The sequence below is a fragment of the Ammospiza nelsoni genome, chromosome 5 (assembly GCF_027579445.1).
Source record: "Ammospiza nelsoni isolate bAmmNel1 chromosome 5, bAmmNel1.pri, whole genome shotgun sequence".
NCBI lineage: Eukaryota > Metazoa > Chordata > Aves > Passeriformes > Passerellidae > Ammospiza > Ammospiza nelsoni.
In genome coordinates, this window is record NC_080637.1 from 45963483 (window position 1) to 45983609 (window position 20127).

Here is a 20127-nt window from a genome sequence, read left to right on the forward strand (position 1 = left end):
TTAATAATATTGACAGACCTTGTGTGCCCAGCCTCATGGTTTTGAGGACCATGAATGTGGAAACGGACTTTTCATTTGTGGGACAGATGTGAAATTGTAAGGGACTGGCTGGATCAGTTGAATGTTCACAAGTCCATATGATATGGTACAACCCAGAGCACTGAAGGAATGAAAGTATGTGATGGCAGGATGCCCTTGATCATTTACCAATGGTTTTAGGAGTTCCAGCATCTTTTAGGAAGATCAACAATCATTATTAGCAGTGATCTTCGCTAGACTGGACCACAAGAAGCTTTTCCAGAGTTAAGTAAACAGGTCTCGTGTGCTGCAGAAGTCAAGAATTGCTCTGTACCTCCATCTCCTGTCTGCCTAGCTGTATCAAGGAGCAGTTTGAAATAATAAACTTAGCCTTCTGTACACTGAATTTTTATAACTGAACAATTAAGATGCAGGAAACGGGAAATTGCCTAAGTTTTCAAACAGAGACAGTTGTACCGAAGTATATTAAATACCTAATGTATTTCCTGTGTTTTTCTTTTTCCCCCTAAGTAGATTCTGTTGTGAAACTTACACTCTGATCTTAAATTTGTATTTCTTTTAGGAGCTTTGTGATCTTATGTTTTCTTTGGATTGGATTAAAGCTAAAACAGAATTGGTGGGGCCTGCTCACCTGATTCATGAATATGTCGAATATAGTTCAGTCCTGGATCAAAAGGTATGATAATAAAAGGTAAATGATCAGTTGTTTCCAAATATAATTTTCTATTTTGTAATTGCATTTTGTTGGATGTATGTATATGGCAGGTATATAGAGCACTTATAGAACCAAAGCATGAAACCAATATTAAATTGAACTTTAACTTGGAGAAGATAAAAATGAAGGAAATTCAGTTTTCTGTTTGTTTTAACCTCAGTGTGTGAGTGGTTGGCCATGGAACTCAATAGCTTTAGTGATCAATACCTAGGGGTGAGTATGTAAGGTACTCTGCTTTTGAGGAGGTGTAGAATTATGCTGACCACTTGGAATAGTCTTTCTGATATATCACACTGCTTATTGAATAAATCACTATTGCTAGTATTATTTGTTTGAAATTTTTGATTTGTTTGAAATACTGTGCTTTCTGAATAGGATAATGAAATATTTCAATCTACTGTATGTATTTGTTAATATAACTTAATAGAAAAATAGAGCTAAGGGCTTCTGTAAGAATATTAGCTGTATAGAAATTTTAAAAAGCAAGGAAATCAATCCTAAGATTTATTTTTTTCTGTGTTATCAAATGTCTGCTCTGTATTTAGGATAGCACAGTGCGTGAGAATTTCCAGGAGTTTCTGTCCTTAAATGGGCACCTTCTTGGCCGGCAGCCCTTTCCTGACATCATCCAGCTGGGCCTTTGCCAGCCAGAGACATCAGAGGTGTATCAACAGGCCAAGCTACATGCTCAAAGGGAAACAGGAACGTTTTATCTGGAGTGGGTGTAAGTAGCTGCAGCCTGTCTGCTGATATGCTGATCCCTTGACCAAGGAAATAATTTAATGCACAACTAAATACCATGTATGGTAATAAAAGGATTTGTGTAAGAACTGCTGGGGTTTTCTCCTGGGGAAAGAAGGTGTAATAATTTTCAAGAACTTGTGGGAGAAGGGGAACCTGTGATATATGTAAGGTGACCACTCAGCAATAATTACATAAAAAGAAATTGAGTAAAATATTTACTTCTGTATTCAATTATTGTTCATTTTTAATAACAATGCAAAGATGACAATATGATACTTTGAATCTTCTTTAAATAGTGTTATTTTAAAGTTAGAATTGTAGTGCCAGTATTTGGTATGTTAGTGTATGTTTTTAGGTTTTAAAGTAAACTGTGACTTTAAAAAAGAGAGCATTTGTGCCAACTTGCAAAGTTTTATAAAGTAGCGAGATGGGAAATAGTAATCTCTACACAATCTTGAAACTTCTCCAATTTAAACAGTTCTTTGTTGTTACTGTATTTCTGGAAGTTGTTTAAGGAAAAGATATACAGATCTACACATTTTCCCCGCCTTGTCCAATAGTTAGTTGACCTCATAGCTCTCTTAGATTCTGTTTGATATTTCTCTTCTGACATTGGTAGTACTTGGTGCTTATAAAACAGAGTGACTCTGTGTCAAGCAATTATAGTACAAGCCTGGCAGATTAGTTCTCTCTTTGAATATTTGGTGATTTTATTTAGCAAAACTGCTTGGAAATTGCACAGTTCAGGAGTCAATATCTAGTTATTTCAGGACAGAGAGGTTTTTGGTCATTATCACCAAGTCATCTCATTACAGTGTCAGCTTTCTGTGTTAAGATCTGGCTAAACAGGATGATTGTGATTGCTACTAACTCTTAAGTTTTTGTTGAAGTGAGGCAAGAGTCATCTAAGGTGAGTTATATCCTGTACCTAATCTGTGATTAAAAAGTGGTGATAGTCACAGATCTTATTTAGCTATCTAGTGATAAGAATCAAGCCATTGTCATGGAAATTAAGGAAATTTGTGCAGATCTAAGCAAATATACTAGTTTTTTTTTAATATGCTTGAAAAGGAAGAGTTCTCCTTCAGGAGAACAAGAATTCTCAGGAGAAAGTCTACATTTGGAAATAGCATCTTTCAGATCATAAAACTGTTATCTTCCTTGGTCTCTAAGCTGGAACTGTTGGAGCACAATATAAACCTTTGAGTGAATGTTGGAATATCTGCTTCCTTTATTAGTTCAGCATGAAGGCTGGGTGTAGTGGCTTGGTTATTTTGTTTGTTTATAAAGCTTGCTGCTCAAGATGTGTGAAAAAGTGTTAATCTCCTTAGAGATGATTTTGAATAATACGAAGGCACTCAAATAATTGTCTTCCCCTGCAGAAATAAAAAATCCTTGAAAAATCTCTCCCGCCTGGTTGTTCGTCCACATAGGGATGCAGTTTACCATGCCTGCTTTTCTAAGGACAGACAAAGAATAGCATCATGTGGAGCTGATAAAACTCTTCAGGTAAGACACCTGTGAATGAGTCAAAAGAGATGCTGTTTACCATTTCAAAAACATTTAAACAGTCCTATCACTTTTCTTCTGTTGCTATGTGGCAATATTTGGATCTAGGTTGTAATTGGAGACAAATGATTGAAAAGGATGTATTATTGCATAAATGCCAAGTTGCATGTTCAGAATAAGTAAGCATTATCTTCAAGAGCTGAATGGTGGGATTTTAGGGTTTATGCCCTCACTGCCTTAATGTGTGAACATAAGATGATATGGGAAAGGTCACAGCCCAGCAATGCACCCCAGCTTATTTAATATTTGCTTGCAAAAAATGTTATTTCCAGTCACAGTAGACCTTCTACAGTACTGAGCAGTAAGATGTTTTAGGTACAGCTTTACTATTTATATGAGATTGTAGTGGATGTTATGCCACTTTAGTGTTTAATTAGTTAAATGCCTTAACATATAAGAAATACATCTGTGGAGAAAATGCCTGAAGCAGAGGACAGTATTAAATTGGATACAGGCCCAAAGTGCTTAGAAAGCAGATGAGAGGAGAGAGAGAGGAATGTGACTAATATAAATTTGCCAGCAGTCTGCCTGGAGGGGAGTCAGCCACCTCTCAAGAAAACTAGCAATCAGCCAGCCAGTAACCTGGTAAAGTACCCATATTCAGACAGCCAAAGGTAAGGGAAAAGAACAACTTTGCTGCAAACCATTGGTATTGTTTTGGATGCTTGAGAAGTTGAGTACTAAGTTGCTGCTCATTTGGCTACTTACTGTGTTGTTACTGGGTTTTTTATTTGCTTATTTTATTTGCTGGCCTGTACAGAATTATGATCATGGCATCCACTTAGGAGATGCCTGGTGGATGTACTCATGCTGTGCTGTAGTTGCTGTGCTGGGCTTCTGTACTTAATGGCCTCATTATTGACACTGCAGATTGCTTATCTTTTTCTTCATTTTACACCCAAAAAAATCTGTGGATTGCAATTGCATTTAAACTAAACTCTCATTGAAGAATTAACAGGAAAATTAGCCATAATCCTTTTTTTTTGTTTTTAAACTTTGAGCTTATAAATGTTTTTTTTATAATTATGGCTTAAGCTTTTCAGTTTTCAAGGCTATTAAAAAAATGATTACTGGATTAAGAACAGATACTCTGCAGAACTTAGTGTGAAGGTAGATTTCCTGTTACTTCAGTACTTAAGCTCTTATTTGAACAAATACCAACCATTTAATTGTCATTGGTATTTCTGTTCAATAACAAAAATCTGAAAAGTGCTGTAAAGAACACCTTGTGGTCTGTTTTAAAAATTAAAGAATATGTAACCTAAGATGGAAAGGGACACCTGATTTCCACCCCCTGCCCAACCCACACTGTAAAGTTAAATCCCAGAATTTAAGGAAATGGATTAATATGTTGCACTTTTCCCCAACTGTCCTTTCATTGCCTATGTCTAACTTGAGACTGAAATGTGTGACAATTTTCCTGTCAATTTTCCCCTATTTATTTTTGGTTTTTTGTTCTTCTAATCATCAATTCTGTTGAAATTCTTACTTTAGATGTGTGAATGTCCCATACATATAAAACTGGAATTTGTAGTTTTATGAATATCTTACATTTTGTTAATAGGTTGTGTTTTCTAGTTACTGTTAAAATTGGCTGTGAAGGGGCATGGCTCTTAGGTTAGAGTGGGGGTAGAACAAAAATATTTGAAAAATCAATTTTCACTAATTCTCTCTCTTACAATTTTTATCACCCTTGCAGGACTTTACAATTAAATTATTGTCCCTGAAATTATGAATCCTTTCAAAAATCAACCCATTTTTTAAGAGCTTGCATAAATAGAGCTGTTTGAGATGATAAAAGAAACTTATATTCATGTTTTCAAACTGTTTGCAAGTTATAAGGTTTTACTGTTCCTTGTTTTAGGTGTTTAAAGCAGAAAGTGGAGAGAGACTCCTGGAGATAAATGCCCACGATGATGAAATACTCTGTTGCGCTTTTTCTGCAGATGGTGAATTTGTAGCAACTTGTTCAAGTGATAAAAAAGTCAAGGTAAGGGAATGAAGAAAAAATTATTCTTTTTTTCAAACTCACAATTTGAATTTCTGTTTAATTAACTCAGCACAGATTATTAAAACTAAATGTGTTTTAAACTGTCTTAAATATTATGTGGATAATTTAATACTTGACACACAGAAAAGCCCCACTTGTTACATAAAATAAAAGATGCTTATTGTTAACATCATGCATGCAGAATTAACCACTTATTTTATTTGTATCATCTCATGTTTCTTTTTAACTAGAACATAATTTGTGAGTCTAGTCCTACTCATAACATGAGATGAATCTATTAATAACTCTTTTTTTAATGCTTTTTTCTGTTACCTGTGAAATAGTTGGGATTTTTAATTCCTCATTATACTAGCAAAATCTTGTTGGAATTTCAGAATTTATCAGATTCTAATCTGAATTATGACCTTTCCTTTCATAATGTCTTGCTTCTTTATGTAAATATATAATCTTCCCTCTTCAAAATATTTGTGAGGTATTACTAGAAATGTTTTAGGCATAATTTCCAGATTTTGAAAACAATTAGTTAAATATATTAAAAAGTGTGTTTCATCTTTTAATTCTGCCTAGGTCTGGAATTCAAGAACAGGCCAGTGTAGGTGTGTGTATGAAGAGCACTCCGAGCAGGTCAATTGCTGCCAGTTCAATAACAAAAGTGGTCAGTACCTTCTGGCCACCTGCTCAAATGACACTTTCATCAAAGTAAGTGGGAAAAGAGTGAGATTATTCTCGTGCTGTTTGTCATAAGAGAGTAGTTGTTGATGTAGAAATTTATCTAAACGTGGCAAAGTAATGTTTTTTTAAATGAGCTTGGTAAAAGAGACGTGGCAACAGATCAAGAGTGTTGACTACAGCTCTGTTATCAGATTTCAGCAAGGCAGAATAGAAGTGTTTATACTCAGCAAAGGAGAATGGGCAAGTCCTCTGTTGGTAGGGCATGAAGGTGAGGACTTTGGTGATATTCAGACTGTTCAAGACTAACTTAAGACATTTTGTTTTTGTTGAAGTGTGTAAGCTACATAATTCTAATTTAGAAAGCTGAAAAGGAATGAGGCATGACACAGCTTTTTTCTCAATCTGGGGAAACTCAGTAATTTTGTGCTGGCCAGGGGCCTTTTCTGCACTGTACAGAAATTTTAAACTAGATTTTTGTAATTCCGATGTTAATAGTTTTCATGCATCTTACCAGATAGAGGTAAATTGTAGGGTAGGCCAGGCCATAACATCCAGTCCATGAGCATGTGAAACTAAGAAAAAATAAAAGTGGTGTTTTGTTGCCAGTGTATGATTTTGAGAAGAACGTGAATGATCTGTCCTTAAATAATTCATTATTATGATGATATTTATATGTTTATTTCTCTTGCAGATTTGGGATTTGAATGGAAAATACTGTAGAAATACGATGATAGGGCATGAAAATTCTGTCAATCACTGCAGATTTTCACCAAATGATGAGTATGTTGCTAGCTGCTCAACCGATGGAACAGTAAAGGTATACAGTATATTTTTAAATCAGCCCTTTGCTTTGATGATGAATGGGCAGGTTTTGCATCAAATGCAAAATATGTGTAAGAAAATTGTGTGTCTGCAAAATCAGCTTTAATGCATTCAGTCCTGAAGCAGTTGATTATTGGTCCCATTTGTAATGCAGGATTTTGAAATGGCTTGTCCAGTACCAGGAAAAAAAGTTGACTGCTTGTAGTTACAAATAAATTCTAACTAGCCTAATTTTGAATGTTTTTGCCCTCTAATGCACTTTGTTAAGAAAACTTGAGTGGGGAGTAAAAATTCTTTACCCAGAAACGGTAAGTTTTTAGGTGAATTGAAAGTTTTTTCGTCTCTGAAAATGAATAATCAGGAGACATAAAAATTAAAAGCAATTTCCATGTGCCGTTTTCTTGTATGTTCTAGAAGAAAACAGAGAGGTTTGTGTTTTTCTGGGAGTGTAAGTATCAGGAAAGATACTTACTGTGAAGCTGTTGTTCGTAAGGAAAAATATGGTGAAGGGGATAGAAATATTCGCTAGATTTTTGGCAAGTCTCTCAATGAAATTAAGGTGCAAATCTAGATGTGTAGCAGAATTCTCATGGTGAGTAACTTGTTTACAGAGTTGCAGGGCAGGTGTTTATTTTGGTTTTATTCTTTTTCTTTTTTTAAGTGGAAGTTCAGGCAGCATTCTAGCTGGAATGATAGGAGGGAAAAACCCAAGGAGAAAGTTCTGCTGCAGCATAATCCTCTTTGTGGTTTGTTTTTATTTCTTAATTTGTTTTTCTCCTTTTTTAATATAGAAATAATTTGGACTTGTGAATATTCTAATGCTATTTGTTGACTAGGGAAAGTAACAAAGGGCTTTTGTATTTTATTCTCTGCCCTTTTTTATTAAGAAGTAGTTGGGAGCTCTCTCCTGTTGTATTCTGTACCTACGTCAGCCAATAGATTGTGTCTGTTTTCTGTTTATTCCAGCTTTGGGAAGCACGCTCAGGAAATGAACTGAAAAGTATTGAGATAAAAGATTTCTTTAAAAATGCAGATGAACAACCAGATGATGTGGAGGTTTTAGTCAAATGTTGCTCTTGGTCCAGAAATGGTAACATGATCTTGGTGGTAGCCAAAAATAAGCTTTTGGTAAGTACCTCACTTTAGTATTCTTTTGGAAGTAGTGTATTACAATATAGGTAGAAATTATGATTACAGATGAAAATCCAGGCCATTAAAATCTTTCAGGTAGAAGTGCCTGATTTCAAGTGTGGGTAAACAAAAATATGTGGTCAACAAACCTGTGACTAAGAGGAATACCTTTTGAATTCAAGAATGTAGAGTGTTGAGCATGTAAACTATTTGTCAGTAGTGAAGTTATTCAAACAGGGTTTCTATTGTAATTATGTATTCACAGCTTTTTGACATCAACACCTGTGGTTTGTTAACTCAAGTCATTGTCAGCCATCACAGCACAATCCAATACTATGACTTCTGTCCTGGGGATGAGTTGGTAGCAGTTGCTTTGTCTCACTGCTCTGTTGAGGTAAGTGTCTGCAATATACCACTGAAGGCTGCTTGCAATTTAAAATATTACATTTGTCCTCATAGTTTCTTATATGCAGAGATAAAACACATGCTGTTTTTAGCAGGCTTTTGGTGTACTCTATTCTTTTTAATTTTCATTTGCTTCTTAAATTTAAAATGCCAGCTGGGAAATAATGTTTTAAAGTTACATGTTCATTTTGGACAGTGGAACCCACATTTATCTAAAACTAGACTAGTCCACTAAATGTATCTAAAACTACTCTTGCACTCTCAGGGGTATTACTCAACTCAAACCAAACCCTCTCTTCTGTGTGCTGGTATGTAAGAAGGAAGGAAACCTCTAGAATAACTTTGAGGCTAACATGGCTAGAGTAGGTCTGTACAAATATCAAGTTTGGGGTTGAGGTTAGTTTGGGATTTTTTTGTTGTTGTTCTTGTGGGTTCTTTTGGTTCTTCAGTCTGTACAGTCAAGTAGAACTTGTATTTTCTTTATAATGTGATTTTTTTTTTCCTGTATCTCTTAAAATCATAGCAGTCAAAGAGGCTGCTGATTCCATTTCCCTGACCATTGAAATCTCATAAGCAGGCACAGTTCTTGTTACATTTGGTTTCAGAATAAGAACCAAGAAAATACTAGGAGACATAGTAATTAAGTGTCTTAGTAGTAAGTAAGCAATTAGTAAGTAATTAGTGTACTTACACTATTTTCACTGTAAATGCAATTTCAATACTTTTGAGGGTTTTTTTTCATATTTTTATTGTAGTTATGGAATATTAAGTCTTTATCAAAAGTGGCATATTGCAGAGGACACATGAGCTGGGTTCACTGTGTGACATTTTCACCAGATGGATCTTTATTTCTGACTTCATCTGATGACCAGACAATACGTGTAAGATAACTTTTCTTTTTTGAAATATCTGAATTTAGATAGGTATTAAGTCACCCATTTAAGGAATTTTTTATTGTATAATCATATATAAAATACATAAAAATATACTTGTGTATTTTTTATGTAAGGTTATAGTTAAAATAAATTCAAATATTTGTTATAAAGTAATTTACATATACTGTAAAATGTGCTGGCTTTTTTATTTATTTACTTTTTGTCTAAATTCCTCTTTATCTGTATGATTTTTTAAAGTTTGGTTGCACTTCAAGAATAATTATAACCTTCTATTTTGTTTTGCACTTTATCTAAATTGGGAATTTTGAAGGTTTTTCAGGATTCTAGCAGACTTGATACATTTCGTTGTTAGGTATATTTGCCTGTTAGTATTTAGGATAGATTATTGTAATTGTAATGTCTCATTAAAACCTGTGAAAATATAACTATATCTTTCCAAGGTAACCTTTCCCTTTCTCCCAAGTTAACACATACATTCTTTCAATTTTGAAAGCAATTGAAATATAGAAATCAGTATTTTTATATTTCATATTTATATTGTATTTTTATATTTAAATCTGTATTTTATATTTTTATTTAATATTTTTTGTAATTGGATTTTAATACTGCTCTTAGAAAATTTTGGATATTACAGCTATGACTCTAAACACAGGGAAGTCTTGTAGTCAGCCTGGAAAAGAAAGTTCTATTTCATCTGTTGGAATCACTGTAGTAATTGCACAACTTTCCCTAGTATCAAGAAGAGCAGAAGTATAATTTTTATTGTTTTAAAAAGTCAGTGTTGCTTAAACTTTATAAGCCTTCAGTTTCAGGTGCTATTACTCAGCAAGTTTTATGTCTTGTTCTTTAATAAAGCTAATAAAACACTGTGTTCTTCCACAGATCTGGGAAACGAAGAAGGTGTGCAAATCTTCTGATGCTGTGCTGAAGAGTGAACTAGATGTTGTGTTTCACAATGGTGAAGTGATGATTTTAGCCATCTACAATCAGAAGAATTTACAAGTAAGGTGTATTTACCAATCTTTTAGTACATTTGACTGTTACCAGCAAATCTCAGTAGAAAACTGAGGAAGCGCTGAAAGAACCTCTTGTTCTTGGCTTTCAAGAGTTGAATCTGTAGCAGATGACTCGGTGTGTGATAACATTTTTGTATCTAGAAACTATACCTAGTTTAGTAAGTGGAAAAATGGGGTTTGAGGGGAAATTTCTATGCTGATGTTGGAACTGAGTCTGGATGCAGAATTCTTATCCCTTCATGGCAGAGGTCTGTGGGTTCCCCAGGTGGCTTAGATGTGTACAGCACCTATAGACTGGGTGGTGTCACGACAACAAATGATGTGATGCTCCAAAGCTCTGTGTAACTGCTGAGGAATCATCTCAAACTGGGCCAGGGAGAGGTGTGAGCCCGGATTTGCACTAAAGTAAATAGTGGCTACTCTCTCACTACTGTGGGCCCTGCCACACCAAGTGCTAAGTGCACCAACATCCAAACTGGTTTGTGAAAGTAACTTGTAATTTAAAGTTCATGCTGTTCCCTTTGGCATTGTCAGCTCTATGTTGTAATTTATTTAAGTTTTAAAGTATTGTAATACCTTAATTACCTTCCTATTTTACAGCTTATCAATGGAAATACAGACAAAGTTATTATGCAGACAACAGCTCAAGAATCCCCCATTTCCTGCTGCTGCTTAAGTGAAGATCTTAAATTTGCAGCTTTTGGGCAAGAGAGTGGAACAATAAAGGTATTAAATCCTAAATCTGTTTTGAAAAACAGTAGGAAAACACTCCTTTTTGTTTTATCTTTTAAAATAAATGTTATTTGGATGATGTTATGCAATAATATTATTCAATATAGTAATTCAATTTACATTTGTGAATTATGTCTAAATTTAAAATGACTTAAAGGCAATGCTAATAATCTAGCTCTGAATTTGATTTTACCCAGGCTGCACTAGTAGGAATTTTGGGTTGTTCCAATCCAATGACTTAAAATCATGTATTTACAATCTCATGTAATTTAAGAAAACAAGAACATGCAAATTCTTTCCTCAAGTGTGTCAAATAAATGCAATTATTGTATTCTTCATTGCAAAGGTACTACAGTTGTCAGATGGGAAGGTTCTGAAGTCCTGGGAGGCCTACAGGACATCTGTGCAGCACTGTCGATTTACACCTGACTGTCAGACTCTCATCTCAAGTGCTCATGATTCAGTTATACAGGTTTGGGCAATATTTAAAAAGATAATGCTGTAACTTACTTAAAATAAAGGGTTTTTATACTATAGATAATGTAAACTCAGTAAATGACTACTGTATTCTGCATTGCTCCATCCAGGGGCAAGGGACTGTAGAAAGCATAGCTTTTATTTATGCCTTATGTGACAACGAATTTTACAGATTTTCTGTTTTTACTGCTGTGGATGCTAGAAAGGCTTTGAGAAGAGTAAAAGAAACATTAGCTGTCAAACAAGGTGGTTCAGCAGCTCTGAAATGAGGGTTTGGGATGCTGTAGGTCTGTCAGTGTGCTTGCTTCCACTGTCTTGGGGAATGATGTAAGAAGTCTCTTAGCGGGCTGGTGTGCCCACCCTGTCCAGTGCAGAAAACCAGCTAGAAGTAGAGTGGCTGCACTAATGTGGGCTTGAATTAGGAACCTCTGCCTCTCAGCAAGGTGGGTTTGCTCCAGGGATGCATTGTGGTGTGTCTGTGTCAGCATTATCCACCTCAGGGCTGCAGTTGTGCAGTAAAGATCCGTGTCTCACTTGGAGCTGGCTGAGCCCTGGTTTGTCCTGCAGAGCACTTCAGAGTGCTGGCAGGATCCCTAGGCACGTGGTCCAGTTGCTCAGGAGCCTTCAGGAGCCCTCACAGCTGGACCTGGAGTTTGAACAAAACCTCCAAAACATTCCTGGGTGCTGATCCTCAGCCTGGGATCCTTCTCCTGGCGCTGCAGTGGGAAGTGTTCCTGCTGGCCCTCAGCTCCCTCTGGTGGGCTGAACCCCAGGACTGTCCCTGCACACACAGCTTTCTCTTCACCCTGCTGCAGGAAAACTATGTAAAACACCCCGTTCCTTTGAAAACTGTTAAATCAGTGCTGTTTAAAATAAATTGATGTGTAATTGCTTCTGTAGAAAAAATTTCACGTAAATCATTTTGCAGTGAATAGTTGAATTGAAAATAGAAGTGTCATGTTGTAATAGAAGGCAAAGCAAAATGGCAGTTCATTAAAAATGCCCTTTAAAAATATAAAAGAAATCTAATTTAAGTCAGCAAAACATGAGGTCTTCCAGGTGAAATAAGTCTGTATGTTGTAACAATCAAAGGTTTAAAAGCCCAAACTACTGAAAGTTATTGGTTTGCTGCTTTTTTTTTTTTTTTTTTTAATTACCAGTGAATTTTAAGTATGAAATTGACTTTGCAAATAAGATTATATGTATATTATAAGGAACTCTGTCATAGGTTGACCATTAAATGCTATGGCACCCTCAATCTTCAGCATCTCCATTATGGATCACTTCAATATCTAACATTTTAATTAATCACTACCACCATCATAAGAACTTGTTATTAGTCCTGTTACTTAAAAATCATGCTTCTTATGTTTGGTGTTTCACTTTTTAAAAAGAATGTATTTGATTTTTATGATTAGATATGGAATTGGCAATTGAGTGAATGTGTGTTTCTAAGAGGGCACAAGGAAGCAATCAAGGATTTTAGACTTCTGGAAAATTCAAAACTTCTCTCTTGGTCATTCGATGGAACTGTTAAGGTGAGTAAAAGGCTGTGAACTGAAGAAATCACATCAAACACATTTGACTCTCTCTTGTAACATTTGGTATTTCCTATATTTTGTGTGGGCACACATTTTACAAATCAATTATAAAGTGTAAGCTGACTTTTAAGACAAAATTGTGGATTTCTATTTCCAGTAAGATCTGCACTGTTGTATTTTAACTATATCAGTGAGTATAACAAAATGTTGGCCACATTAGAACTATCTAGTTGAGTTTTATCCTTTATATACTGTTGTGTAAGATGTGTTTTTACCTTATTACTGTGTTTAAAAAGTTACCTTTTTTTTCTGTATGTGTGATAGGTTTGGAATATCACTACTGGAAATGCAGAAAAAGATTTTGCTTGTCATGGAGGCGCTGTTCTTTCCTGTGCTGTTTCACCTGATGGTAGTAAATTTTCATCTGCTTCTGCTGACAAAACTGCAAAGGTTGGTTACCTTCTGTATAGAGATAAAAATGGTGCCTTATTTGTCCTGAAATGTAGTCTGTATTTTTCATTTTGAGGTAGCTAGTGATTATTCAAGTTATCCTGTTGTATTTTTAGTTTTAAATTTCTTATATCTGTCACCATGTTACTAAAGCTGTTGCACTCATTTGCAATTGGTCTTGGATATAACTTTAACCTAGTGGCTTCTGTACAAATAAAATGTGTGTTTATTGCACAGCTTTGTGCAGTACACTTTGTTTATTTCTCTGTATCAATTTGTTGATAGCCTGAACTTCTTCATTTGTAAATTTAAGAAAAATTTCTGAAACTTCCAGTGAAGTTTCTGTTCATAGATTCGAAGGCAAGTGCACAAAGTAGTGAGCTGGGGCTGCCCCATTATGTTCCTAAAACATTCCATTATATTTCTAAAATATAATTTTCAAGTGATTGATGAATCCTATTTCTGTGAACAGCTTTAAACTTCCTTGTAAATATATAGGTTTCATTAAGAGGTACATTCCAAGGAAAGATAGATACATACAGTCAGTTCAGTAATTCCTAGCAAATTCTTGTGTGATTCCGGTAATAAAAAAGAAAACCAGACTCTACAGTATAACACATTTACATAAATTCACCTACAATTATGCATATGTATAAAAAGTCTTATGTACAGTTTAATGCTAATGCCTTTTAGAAGGAAATCATAACTGGTTTTGAACTTGTCTTTCACTTCTCTGTAATGTTTTCCATTTAGATATGGAGCTTTGAAAGTTCATCTGTTCTTCATGAACTGAAGGACCACGAAGCCTGTGTGCGGTGCTGCACTTTCTCTCCTAGTAACAAACTGCTGGCCACTGGAGATGACAAAGGAGAAATAAGGGTACTGCTCTAACCTTGGTGTTATTTTATAGTTCCATTGATTGTCAGTTCACAGACAGAAGAGTTCTTATGGTTTGTGTTCTGCAGGTCTGATTCCATAGCATTGTGGTGGAAAGAGCAAAGTTGGACACATGAGGCAGTAGTTTGTAACCATATTGTTAGATTTATGTCCCATGAATGCTAAGGAACTGATTCACAGGATTTAATAATAATTCTACTGTGAATTACATGTGTGATTAAATAACAAGATTTTTAAAAAATTATCTTGTCACTTCATGTAGAATATATATTTGCAAGGTGGTTTTTTTTTTTCCTTGAATACAGAAAATGGATTTCAGGTTTCCTTATTTGAGGCATTTCTTTCCCTGTTAAGTTTCCTTCTATAAATACTCTTTCCTCTCTTTCAGATTTGGGATGTTTTAACAGGTGCATTACTTCATTTCTGCTCCCCCGTTACTGTAGATGAAGGAGAGCCAACACATGGGGGCTGGGTAACAGACCTCTCCTTTTCTCCTGACAGTAAAATGCTTGTATCATCTGGAGGCTATCTTAAGGTAAGACTTGAAATAAAACAATACCCTGTCATACCTTACTAAATGGCAGTACTCTGACAATTAAGACTAATTCAATAAACAGACCTGAAACATTTTAGTTAACACAAAGCTACTTCATTTTTGTGATGGTCTAGCACTTTTCATTTTTTCTTATGTCTGCAAGTCCCCTGGAAAAGTCTTCTAAGAATTCACATTTGTTTCCAAGTCCCTACATTCAATTTAACTTCATATTTTCATTTGCAATGTCCTTCGTTAACATCTTTAAAGATTCCAAACATTTTTGTATGCCTTAATATCCACTCACTTTTGACAGCAATTATGTATCCTTATGATTAACAGAAAAATGCTCTATATCAGGCTTCTTTTTTTCTTTTTTTTGAGATGCTGAGGTTTAAATTTTCTCACAAGTAGAAATCCAGAAGAAATTGCAGGCGATGATTTCTGCCTTGAAAGACATTTTATAAGTAATATTTGGAGGAAATTATGGGGACAACGGGTAGATATAGGTTCAATTGTGTCAGGAACCCACGTCTTAAGAAAGGAACCCACTTGCCGCGGCAAAACGTCCAGATATGGACAACACTGGACAAACCAGACCAGTGAAGAGCCTTTTTTATTATTTGCACATCAGTCTCAGAACATGGTTAGACAATGGAGACAGGGTGTTAACAGCTCGCTGATCCACAGGGAATGCCAGAGAAGGTGGGGTGATACAGAATGACATAAAACCATCTCAGTCTAGATTTCAGCCAATCATACATAAAACAACACATATTGACAACCATTCTATCCAATCTTATAAAACACACGTAATGGTAGTTAAAACAAAGACTGGTTCATAAGAGACAAAGAACAGAGCTCTATTCATGCTAACCTTCTAAAGATATACATTAAACAACCTTGTTGCCATCCTTAAGCCAATTCTACAGAGGCCTATTGTTATTTGTCATGTATGCTCTACTGCTTGGGAAACTTTTCTGCTGTATCTGCAATGCTAACAAAACTTCAGTCTGAGGCCTATACTTTTTTAACCATTTCCTAAAAACCCTCTAACTTTATGGATTCCAACAGAAATCAGTGTTTTCATCACTCTTCCATTGGTTCATGCATCTACTGGGCATATGGTTTTTTGGGAAGGGGAAAAGGTGGCCTTTGTTTCAGTCTGTGAATGGTTCTTTGTAATTCTAAGTTGTTAATGAGGTTTTGTGTTGGTTTTTTCCCCTTGTGATAGCAAACACCTGTTATTAGAAAGGTGTTATCTGTGTGTGTGTGTGTGAAATGACAGGTGGCAAAGTTCTAACCTCGGAGGGATGGAGTTTTAGCTGATTGTTGGTCAGTCTCTTGGTGTTAGACATGCTATCAGACTAATTCTTTGAATTAGTTGATACAGTAACCATGTAACAAAGAGTTGAAATTTTTAAGTTAGTTTTCATAGCACCTTCTGATGTTCATTTTATATTAAAGAACAAGACATACTTTCTGTTTCTAGCTTCCTCCTCATTTTATCTTGTGGTTGCACAGTGTGGTGTTGGTAATGCTTCTTGGAGGGTAGAATTATTTAGAATCGTAGGGATTTCTGGAATTCTTCTAGTCCAGCCCCTTGCTGGAAGTGGTTTGCAGAGTTAGGTAAAATTGTTTAGGGCCTTGCCCTGTAAAATATTGTCCCCAGTCCAACAGGGTTGCCTCTGGGCCCTGTAAAGAGGGTTATCTTTAATCTTATCTCTGTTATCTCTAACCCTTTTATTAGCTGAAGACATCAGTTAGCCTCCTAAACAAATGCAGAGCTGTGTCTTCCATGGCATCTGTTCTAGGTGTCCAGCCACCTCAATCACCACGTGCTGGTCTTGCTGCAGTGTGTCAGTGTCTTTATTGTACTTGGGCAGGGCCCCACACACAGTAACTGAACTAACAGCCCACCCAATTTGTTACCTACCTGTGTTCCACTCAGCCCGTCCTTATCCCTCCAGTTTGGCTGCAGGGGTGCTATGTCAGACCATGCTGTTGGCATGGCTAAAGTCAAGGTTGCTCACAAGAGCTCTTGCCATGCTCTTTGGAGAGACACCATTTTTGTCAGCAGAAGTCAATTGGATGCTTCAGCATGATTTACCTGTGGTGTATCTCTGCTAGTTGTTCAAGATCACATCCTTTTTTTTTCATGAGACTTGAAATGACTTCCAGGAAACTTGTTCTATAATAATCCTGGACTTTGCAGTGAAGATTACTGACCTATAGTTCCCAGTACCTTCTTTGCTCCTTGTGAAAGTGGGTATGGCATTTGTCTTTTTCCAGTCATGGGACCATGTTCAATCACAATGCCTTCTGAAAGTATTGTATTTTTGCTTCTACAGATAGATGTGTATGAGGTGCCTGAAAACACACACACACAGAGCCATTTTGTAGTGAGATACTAGTCAGGGAAAGTCCAGAACATTTCAGGAGTCTGCACCCCTAAAGCTGGACTGAGTTGGACTCTAGAGTTACGTGATCAACACCTTTGAACGAGTGAGTCATCTTAGTCACAGATGAGGTGTATCCACCTGGATACTATTGAACTTGCTGTGTGAGTGGTACCCACTGCCACAGCACCTGCTCATTTACTCAGACCAAAAGTTCAAAAGCTCATTAAGATCCATTTTTGGTTTGGTTAATTTTTTTTTTCTTTTTTTGAGGGGGTCTCCATCAATTAACAGACAGTTATAGAACAGTGGTTTTAACCAGAGCATTGTAGCTGTGTAGTTGCAAATCTGTATTATGCACATAACTATAATGTTACATATTTCATGAGATGAGTAAGCTAAAAAGTAGTAATACCATCTGCTTTTCAATGTGATCAAAGCTGAAGGTAATATGTTGTGATATTTTGCTGCTGCACTCAAATCCTGCCTGAATAGAAGGTAGAGTTCTTCCTGGCACAATGGAATAACTGCTTTGTGCTGGATTGTGTTAGGTCCAGTTTTGCGTTGGTCTACAGTTTCTCTGAGAAATGGGAAATTTCAGACTATTGTAAACTGATGTTTGCAGGTTGCTTGGTTTCTTTGTTTTTAGTGCTGTGTATTCTAAAAATATTTATTGTAATCTCACTGAAAAAGAAGTCAGTCCTACTAAAAAACCTGCAAATTATTTCAAACATGTACATGATCAATCCTCTTGTGCGTCTAGCTAAGTTTTTAATTCAGCTATAGTTTAAGTTATCTGGTAACCTGTTTTATGTATTCATTTGGTTATATGAAAATACATAATTTTTAAAAGTTTGGACATATTGCAGTTTATGTCTATTGATTGCATTTTGTGAGGGGGTAAGGGGCAGTACCTGAATTTATTATGTATGTTTTCTTGAAATTTAACAGCTTCAGTCTTTTTGAAGTTTCTTTTCATCTGAAAGCCTTATATTTAGTGATTAGTCCTAAATTTATTCTACTTAAAGATTGTTTTTAATGTTAATTAATTTGATGGTTTTATTTTTAATTCTACCTCTTTGGTAAAAGCAGTCAACTGGGTTAGCCATGCTAAGCCTGTTAATAGAGTCTATTCTGAACTTTTCACCTAACTGAAAGTGTGTTTTTATTTTATTTATAGTGGTGGAATGTAGCTACTGGAGAATCCTTACAAACCTTCTACACAAATGGAACAAACCTCAAGTCAATACATGTGTCCCCTAATTTCAAAGTATATGTGACTGTTGATAATCTTGGCATTCTTTATGTACTACAGAAGTTCTGATTAGTGGTCTGAACACTGCAAAGATAACTAATTTTTTAAGCTGGAGAGAAAATTTTGCTTTGCCTGACAGTCATTAAGCTGTGAATTATATTTAATTGTTGTATTCATGTATATTTATGTGCTTTTATGCATGTTTTTTCAAATGAACTTGCATTTAATCTTGTTTTTAATAAGAATTATTATGATCCTTAAATCTTGATTTGCATCTTAAGTATGTTGCTTCCAGTTGTGTAAGGAAATTATATTAAGATTTATTCAAATTAGTTGAAATTAATATTAATAGCAGTGAAGAAAGAATAAGCGTATAATACTTTGAAATTATATTTTATGCTGAAGTTGATGGCTAAATGCTCTCCAGCCATGAACACAATTGTGCAAGATGGAAAAAACCCAATTTTTTGGTGCAATGCAAGGATTTTACTTTAGTACAGAATGGGAAGAAGCAGGGGCATTGTTCATTTGCAAAGTGGAACCAGCCATGTTGGTGCTTGATGTTCAAACCAAATTGAGATGATGTTCAGTTTACAGCAGCTGTGCCTCCCACTTGCAATGAGAGCCTTCATGCTTCCAACCTGTGGAGATAAAGCCCATTGTAACATGGATGAGCTGTTCCTATTAAAGGGAACATCCCGAGTCTTTTTTTCTCATGGCAAAATCTGAAATTCAATATTGTAATTGAAGTGGAAGAGACTGTGCCACATTTCCAGTCAAAGGATGAGTAAAGCTAACCAGGTAAAATGAGAATGGGAATGGCTTAAAAGTTATGTATTGAAAATTATAAGAAGGTGTGAATTTTAGATTTTTTTTTCCTTTTGGTAATAATATTCAGTTTATACTATGGAGACACTTTACTGTTGTCAGCTTTGTTTACATGGGATTCTATGCCCAGTTGATCTCTTGCCTGGTAATATGTGATTTTATGTTTTTTTAAATGTTCTTTTGTAATTTTTACAGTTTATTTATAGATTCAATATAAGGTAGAAATATCAGTGTTTTGTACTAATTGTACTTGACAAATACTTTCTGAATAATTGGGTAGCAATGTTTTATTTGGTACCTAGTAAGCCTTTTTCTATTCAATTGCCTCTCAACTGCTGTGAGCAACTGCACAAGCATTAATATGATTTTCATATTTTTGTAGCTGGCAGTAGAACACTGTCTAACAACTTGATTGTAAAAAGTACAGTAGCAAGTATCGCAACTGGTACAGAATAATGAAATTTTTACTTTTAGTATTTTTTTGTGTGCATTTCATAAAATTTAATAGGCATTCTTAGTATTTCCCTGGTTTTGACAATCACCAGTTTTTCCTCTTTTCCAACTTGAAATTCTACTCTTTCTAAGGTGCTGTTCAATACGGGTCAGTATAATCAAAGTACTGCTGGCAGAAATGTAAAGAGAAGAAATTCAATAGAAAAGACCGTGATGTTTTGTATTTCAAGTATGTACAGTACTTAATAAAGATGATCCAGGCAATATTGGCCAAAGTTGTAAATGAATTTGAATTCCTGAGTCAGTTTTTTCATACCTGGGAGGGAGGGGGATTGCTGCATCTTCTATTTTTTTTTTTTTCAGTCTAACAATAGTGCTGCTTTACAAACTGCATCAAAAGTGCTTTGAGAGGTGAGCAAGAGTATTAAATATGGATGTAGAAGAAAAAGGAAACAGAGGGAAAACAAAGTCTTGGAATATGTCTGCAATGTTCAGGACAGTATTGCTTCTGGTGTCCAGTTTGTAGAGAGCCCATCAGTACTC

At 35.5% G+C, this 20127-nt stretch overlaps 1 protein-coding gene across 3 annotated transcripts in view; it reads left to right on the forward strand.

Annotated features, from left to right (window-relative positions):
• Positions 1–19867, forward strand: part of APAF1 (apoptotic peptidase activating factor 1) — a 32004-nt gene extending 12137 nt beyond the window's left edge. For 2 of the 3 annotated variants that reach the window (XM_059473257.1, XM_059473258.1), the window contains exons 11-27: positions 602–715; positions 1300–1478; positions 2881–3007; positions 4932–5057; positions 5646–5777; positions 6442–6567; positions 7539–7700; positions 7969–8097; positions 8864–8989; positions 9887–10006; positions 10621–10746; positions 11099–11224; positions 12648–12767; positions 13095–13220; positions 13974–14099; positions 14506–14652; positions 18229–19867. In XM_059473257.1, the coding sequence (XP_059329240.1) occupies positions 602–715; positions 1300–1478; positions 2881–3007; positions 4932–5057; positions 5646–5777; positions 6442–6567; positions 7539–7700; positions 7969–8097; positions 8864–8989; positions 9887–10006; positions 10621–10746; positions 11099–11224; positions 12648–12767; positions 13095–13220; positions 13974–14099; positions 14506–14652; positions 18229–18372 (2256 nt within the window). In that variant the 3' untranslated portion in view covers positions 18373–19867. Of the gene's footprint in view, positions 1–601; positions 731–1299; positions 1479–2880; positions 3008–4931; positions 5058–5645; positions 5778–6441; positions 6568–7538; positions 7701–7968; positions 8098–8863; positions 8990–9886; positions 10007–10620; positions 10747–11098; positions 11225–12647; positions 12768–13094; positions 13221–13973; positions 14100–14505; positions 14653–18228 lie in introns of those variants that run through there. The other variant, XM_059473259.1, reaches the window with a different exon arrangement.
• Positions 19868–20127: the final 260 nt, after the last annotated feature.